At 51.6% G+C, this 6,953-nt stretch overlaps 1 protein-coding gene across 6 annotated transcripts in view; it reads left to right on the top strand.

Moving 5' to 3' along the window:
- TGFA (transforming growth factor alpha) overlaps positions 1–6,953 on the top strand; it is a 101,513-nt gene that overhangs the window by 31,786 nt on the left and 62,774 nt on the right. For 4 of the 6 annotated variants that reach the window (XM_007128939.4, XM_024133575.3, XM_055089234.1 and 1 more), the window contains exon 2: positions 4,281–4,334. In XM_007128939.4, coding sequence (XP_007129001.2) covers positions 4,281–4,334 — 54 coding nt within the window. Of the gene's footprint in view, positions 1–4,279; positions 4,335–6,953 lie in introns of those variants that run through there. The other 2 variants (XM_055089235.1, XM_055089236.1) reach the window with 2 other exon arrangements.

Raw genomic sequence — 6,953 nt, 5'->3', positions numbered from 1 at the left:
GACAACCCTCAGAATGGGAGGAAATATTTGCAAATGAAGCAACTGACAAAGGATTAATCTCCAAAATTTACAAGCAGCTCATGCAGCTCAGTATCAAAAAACCAAACAACCCAATCCAAAAGTGGGCAGAAGACCTAAATAGACATTTCTCCAAAGAAGATATACAGATTGCCAACAAACACATGAAAGAATGCTCAACATCACTAATCATTAGAGAAATGCAAATAAAACTACAATGAGGTATCACCTCACACCAGTCAGAATGGCCACCACCAGAACAGCTGATTTATAAGTGGAGTAGGTAGGAGCAAATACTGGCTGTAGCAGAGGCCAGAGCAGGGCATGGTCAACTCTGCTGGGGTGACTGGGGGCCTGAGGATGCTTCTTCCAGGCCAGGGCACTAGAGCTGAATGTCCACAGGGGAGGCGAGGCATTCAGTAGGCCAACAGGTGATGGGTGGAGGGTGTCGCGTGCTGAAGGCGCAGCTGGGTCCCAGTCCCATGCCTGAGTGAAGGCGTGCATGGAGGGGGCACCCTGCTCTGTGGCCTGGGGGTGGGGCGTGTCCAGCATCCATCAGCAGCATTTCCCATTGGCCCAGAGGTGGGTGGGCTTCACAGTGGCCCCGTCCTGTGAGCTCACCAGATAAGTAGGCTAGCCTTTCTCTTGATATTCTTCCTGTTGTTAACATCTGTCTGCATTCCAAACAGCTGAATTATAAGCACTGCAGCCCTTGTCGTTCCTGGAGGGCAGCCTGGGTTCCCACTCTACCTCAAGGAACGGGGTTGCCTTTCATAAGGTCTTTCTTCTGTTGCATGTGGTTTTCCCCTCACCACCACCCCCTTTTCTTTTTAAAGTTCACAATGCAGGGATTCCCCTCTTTGGAGCTATTTAAACAGAAATGGGGTGCTGGCAGGAGCAGCCTAGAAGGGATTCCTGGCCCAGAGGGAGGCTGGCTGGGTGGCCCTGCTGCAGGCGAGGTCCGGCTTTGAACCTCAGGCGAGAGACCCCTGTGGCTGCCAAGCCTTCGTCTGGAGTGTGTGTTGTCTCCCCGGAGCTGCTGACTGTGGCGCTGTCCCCGGGCCTGTACTGTCCCCATCCAGGTGCTCCAGGGAAGGATTTCCTGTGCTTCTGATGAGCCTCGGAGCCTGCCAAGTCCATATGTTTCTGGAAGGCCTGTGCACAGCCCAGGGGTGGGGGCTGGCAGTCTGGGCAGCTGGGCTTATGAATACTGGGCTGTAGGGAGTCTGGACAGTCACACCCTTGCCCCTTCTCGGCAGACCTTGCTCGTAGTGGGGGAGTTGGAGGCAGTGGGGGTATCCCAAGAGGTAACTGACGTAGCCTCTGGAAAAGACGGATCAACCTGGAGGCTAAGCCTGCTGAATCTGTTGTCTGGACTCATTTGGGGGTTGTAACTGGTAAACAGACACCTTCCAGTGTGTCATGACAGGCTATGGTCAGAAGGACTGGTGTTTGGGGTGGTAATTAAACACTGTCTTGGGCACAGGAGTTGGACAGACTTGAATTTGAATTTGGCTGCAGGAGCTTGGGCAAACTTCTCAACCTCTCCAAGCCTCAGTTTCCTCATCTGTAAAACCGGGTGTTTCCATGGGCTGGACCAGAAGGCAGGGAGGCCAGGAGGTGCCCTGTATCATGGGTTATCGTGAGGACTAAATAAGATAATGCATGTAAAAGCCGAGTGGTGGGCCTGAGAGGGGCACCTGTCCAATAAGGGGTATCCACCCACGTGAGAACTGAAAGAGGCCTGACTCTGTCGTTTTGGTCTGGGACCCTCTTAGGGAGCCCACCACGTAGTGAAGGGAAAGCAGAGGCCTCACCTCCCATCCCAGGGCCTCAGCTGAAGTTGTGCCTGAATGGAGATTGCAGAGAGAGCCCAGGGCACTAAAACGTTTTTCCATGGGAATGTGAGGGTATAGAAAGGAACTATTCTTCTCCTGTTGCACAAATTATGAATAAAAGCCCAGTGTCTTTCATCTGTGGAACATGGTGGTTTTGTAAACTCTAATTAGTTCCCAAGACATCTTTGCAAGCTGGCAGCTGAGAGCCCCCAGGTGAGGAGTAGAGTAGGCTAGGGGACTCACCCTGAGTCTGGGGGAGCCCCCCTCCACACACCCTGCAGGCTGGTGAGCATCTCTGTCCTGGCTAGCGCTGGACAGTATTCGCTTTCTTGTTCTGGTTTTGCTTAAGCAGAGGTCAACGTGGAGCCCAGGAACTATACCGACTGCCAGGTTATGGGGCCGGGGAGGGAGATGGGAAAGTAATTCATTCGTTCAGGGACAGTTTGTGACAGGCCATTGGCACTTTCTGTCGAGAGGTATGCAAAGCATCCCCGAGTCGTTCCTTTTGGTACCTCAGGTCACGGGCCACCTTTGGCCCAGAGTGGTTTGTGGTGGTGTCAGCAAAATCAGATTGTGACAGATCCCCAGCTGACAGCGAGAAACCTCTAAGACTTTTTCTGGCTTTGGTAGGAAGGCCTCGTTTTAACGCTTGGTGTGCAGATTACAAACTGGGCCTTGTAGATATGTCCAGGGGAGCCCTAAGACCATGCTTCCAAAGTTAGTGTCTGTTGAGCAGCCAAGAAAGAATTGCACGGGGCAGATGTGTGATTTTACTGACTTTCTCTCCTTGTCCCCCACCGTCGACTGGTCTCCCCCAACCCAACTCCAGCACAAATGTCTGGTTCAACACTCTGTAGGAGTATTTGGGAAATCCATGCCAAGCCTTCAGTAAAAGCGGTCTGAAGTTTTTGAGATGTTTCTCATGTCGAAGGCCTAAAGGAAAGTCATGAGCAGATTGGCCTATCTGTTCCAAGCGTGTTTCTCCCTTGAGAGTCAAGGGCTGGTGCGTCTACACTCTGAGGGACAGGAGAAAGGAGCCCTCACAGCCTGCACGGCGGGGGGCGAGCTGGTCCTGAGCATTGGGGTAGGGGTCACAGCGCAGAAGTTTGCCTGTTTTCTCTGCCGCCTCTGGGCTAACCTGCAGGCGGCCCAGCCTGTTAGCGTGGCCACCACGGCGTCTTTTTGCAGTTTGGTTTTAGGAGGTCATTCTAACTTAGTTCATGCTGATTGCACAACTCAGAGAGGTTCCTTTTTCATCAGAATTTTGCTGCTCTGTTTCCTGAAACCTCTGGTACTGTAACACGCTGGCATATAAGGTCATCTGCTGGCAGGGGCAGTTTCACAGGTGGTCACAGGATCTCCTGCTCAGGTGGGCCCTGGGCTTGGGGGGCTAACACCGCTGCTGCTGTGTAGCTGCAGTCTTGAAATTCTTAACAGTTTTGTCTTTGCATTTGTATCTTGTAAATGAAGTTCAATGGGACCGTGGGGTGTGCACCGGGGAGGACTTGGGCCTCGCCTCCTGTGGTCCTACCTACCATCACCTCCCTGCCTCCCCTGGGTGGGTTCTCACCCCTGCCACCTGGGGCCTGGACACAAGAAAGGCTGGGGTGAGGTGTGTGCATCCCACGGCATCCCGGGCAGGGCATGGTGGTAGCTGCCCCATCCTGGGCTGGCAGCCCCACTGTGTTCTGTGGATGACTGACTCCCCTCCCCCCGTCCAGGTTGCCAGGGTGGATATTGCAACACCCTCGCGGGTCACCTGCCCACCTTGGGTTGGGGCGACTGGTTTCTGGGAAGAAGAAACCCCTGACTAGGCTCCCCTGCCCCCAGCTGGGTCGCACACATCCGTCCCGCTGCTGGGGGAGGGGAAACGCGGCAGTCCCGGGTCACGTGCGCACTTGCGCACTGTCGCTGGGGCCCAGGGTGCCTCTGAGGAGCTGTGCTCACCCTGCAAGTCTCCTCATACCCCAAAGGGAGCAAGACCAGAAAGAGCAAATAAAAAAACATCACGACATGCTCAACAGTGTGTAAGTACGTAAAGCCACCGAACTGTACACTTAAAGACGGTTAAGATAGTAACTTCTCTGTATGTTTGACCACAATAAAAATATTTATAAGGTGTTTCTAAAAAGACAGAAACAAGAAACATCATGACAAGTGGAGACAGAGAGACCAGGAAAGGAAGGGAAAAGCTTGATATTTTAGTAACTTAGAGTGCCCATTAGATAGGCACTTTTCCCCTGCTTTTTGGACAGAGGGTCCCACGTCTTCACTTTGCACTGAGTTCCCCAAAGTATGTCACCAAGCCTGCCTTTGGCCACCTTGTGAAACTACCAACTCTCCCTTGCGAGGGCCCACTCTCGAAGCCTGAGAACGTGGGCTGCTGGCCAGACTCTCACCTGTCCTCTCTTCTTCCCCTCACAGGTCTTTTGTTGGCTGTGTGCCAGGCCCTGGAGAACAGTACGTCCGCTCTGAGTGGTGAGTCCCATCCCCTTGGTGTGGGGTGGTGTGCGGAGCATTGCACGGCGGCAGACCCTGGCTGCCTTGTGGAGCCTGAGCTCTAAGCTTCCTCCCGGGGCTCCTGCCCACTGAGCTCCCGCACAGCTGTCCCCTGCACCCTCTCTGTCCTCTGTCCCAGGGGCCCAGGGAGCGCTCCTGGGAGGTCTGAACTGCTGGCCTCAGGGCTCGCCCTCTCCCTTCTCTGATCAGACAGTCACTGTGGGCAGGGGTGCCGGAAAGCAGAGCCTGCATGACCCACAAGCTGGGAACCGTCACGTTATAATCCATCTAAAGAAGAACCCAGATTCCTAAACCCTCTTGTCTCCTTCTGCCTGGTGATTTTGTTTAGTTATTTTCTAGTTTATCTTTTGACATTTGTAGTCATATTTCCCTGGTTTCGTTTGCAAGATCCTCGATCAACAGATTGGAAGTTGGGAAACGTGGGAGGCAAACCGTTCGCGGGCAGAGGATCACAGAAAGCATCGGCTTTTAGCATTTGTCCATGTGCGCTAATATTTTTAGACAGTTAGTCATGGTGAGGAAACTATTTGGATTCCTGCTTTTTAAATTCAAGGTTTGGAGTTGTGCGTTTTTCCATGTTGCTAGAAAGTCTTGGAATTTATCCTTTTAAAATGTCATGATGTTCCATTAAAACGGACATATGTGGTTTAATTAGGCATTTCCCATGGGATATTTTTGTTGCCTCCAGTTTAAATTATAATGCTACATCTTGATGCCTAGAGGTGTTTCCTTCTTTTGGATTCTTTCCTTAGGACATATCTCCAGGAGCAAGGATAAATATATTTATGAACCTTTTAACAAATTGCCAAATAGCTTTCCAAGTGAATTGAGCTGATTTCTATGCCAGCAATGCATGAGTCTGCCAGTTTCACTGTTCCCTCGTTGACATGGAGTATGCTTCCATCTGTCATTTCAGTGGCCCCTGCTGTGTTTCCTTAGTTATCTCAGGGAGGTGCCTGGGCAGAAGGTGGTCCTATGCATTCATAAATTCTCTAACCAACCACACAGTGTCCCTGGTACTTGGCTCTTCTCTTCTTCCAGACCTTTCCATCCAAACACAGTGGACGCGATGCTGCCACTCCCACTGGGTACCAGTCTCCTCTTGGAGCTGTTATCCTTGATGCACTTGAACCATTAAGGTGTCCAAGCCACTTGGTGGCCCATGTTGCCACAGATGCCTTTCTTCCTCTGTGTTATTCTTTTCTGGGACTCGGGGTAGAAGGATCTGTCCCTCCCAAAGCGGTGCTTTTAGAGTCCAGGGTCTGCCAGAGTTTCCATGAAGTAGTTCTTTCACTTTTTAATTACTTCCCCATCACAAAGGGCTCACATATGGTATATAGGGAGCGGGAGATAGCTTTGTGACTCCCCCATGCTGTTTTCAGAACTGCCCCAACCCCCCTCCTGGGATGCATTTACCCCCCAGGTGCATCTCCAGCCCCTCCTGGTCCTCACTGTAGGACCTGGTAGGCCAAGAGCCGGGGTCTCCTCTGAGTCACTTGTAGGTGACAGTTTGTGGTGATGGCAAATGTTGATGCTACCTCCATGGGGACGGGTACTCCTGGTTATTTTATCCCCTCCTCCCATTGCATCCATTTGTACAAGAAAGGCCTAGGGGATGTCGTACCTCAGCCAATCCCCTCAGGGGCCTGGCGTGGCTCCTGCTGAGGCCCTTTGGGGTTTCACAGGCTCTTCTGGGTAGAAATGGGAAAACCTGTGACATTTATCCAGAAAATGACTGTCCTTGCTACAGAAGTGACCAGCCTCTTTTCCATCTTTCCTTTCTGGACTTGCTTCTGTGAGATAGTCTCAGGTCCTTGTTGATATCAGAGACATACTCTCCCTCATGATGATGTATGTTCAGAAAACAGTAGTTGTGTCCTGCCCTTTTGCACATGACCCTGTAACTGGCTGAGTGCCACTCTGTAGCCCAATGTGGTGGGTGAGAGCAGAGGCAGTGCCACACCTTCTAGTGTCCAGGGGGCCTTGAGATCTTGGAGTTGGTTGGTGATATGTGGAGAAGGGAGGTGGGCTGCCAATCTGGCCTCTGCATTGCTATCTGTTTGACGGGTTACTTAGCTATGGGACTTGTGCCCCAGAGAGGTTAATGGAATAGTTCTTTCCATGTTTGCTTACTCTCTACCCTACCCCATCGGACCGAGACATGAGTCCAGAGAGGGCTGGGCTAGTTAGTAGACAAGTCCAAATGGTGATGGCCATGTCATAGCCACCCCTCCAAGGGCTAGGGCTTTGTGACTAAATCAGGCTTGTTTGCTCAACTTTCTCTTCCTTTAGGGTGACCTTCCTGTCTCCTAGAAGACTCCCCAGGCCCTGGTAGGCCTTGACCATCCCAACCCACCCCCACTCTGTCCTCTCCAGACATGGCTAAAATCCTGCTGTGGATGCAGCTCAAAGTGGGGACAACCCCTGCCAGCCACACTCACTACCCCAGACCTGGGGTATGTGTGTATTTAATTCTTGACTAATTCAGGAAGTAAAACTGTTTGTTACTGTTTATAATAGAAATCTTCATACATAGAAAAGGAGAAATAATAGTGAAATCAATCCCCATATACCCAT

This window comes from Physeter macrocephalus, chromosome 12, assembly GCF_002837175.3.
Source record: "Physeter macrocephalus isolate SW-GA chromosome 12, ASM283717v5, whole genome shotgun sequence".
Classification (NCBI taxonomy): domain Eukaryota; kingdom Metazoa; phylum Chordata; class Mammalia; order Artiodactyla; family Physeteridae; genus Physeter; species Physeter macrocephalus.
The sequence above is the reverse complement of the archived record's forward strand: the minus strand, read 5'-3'. Positions and strand labels throughout refer to the sequence as shown.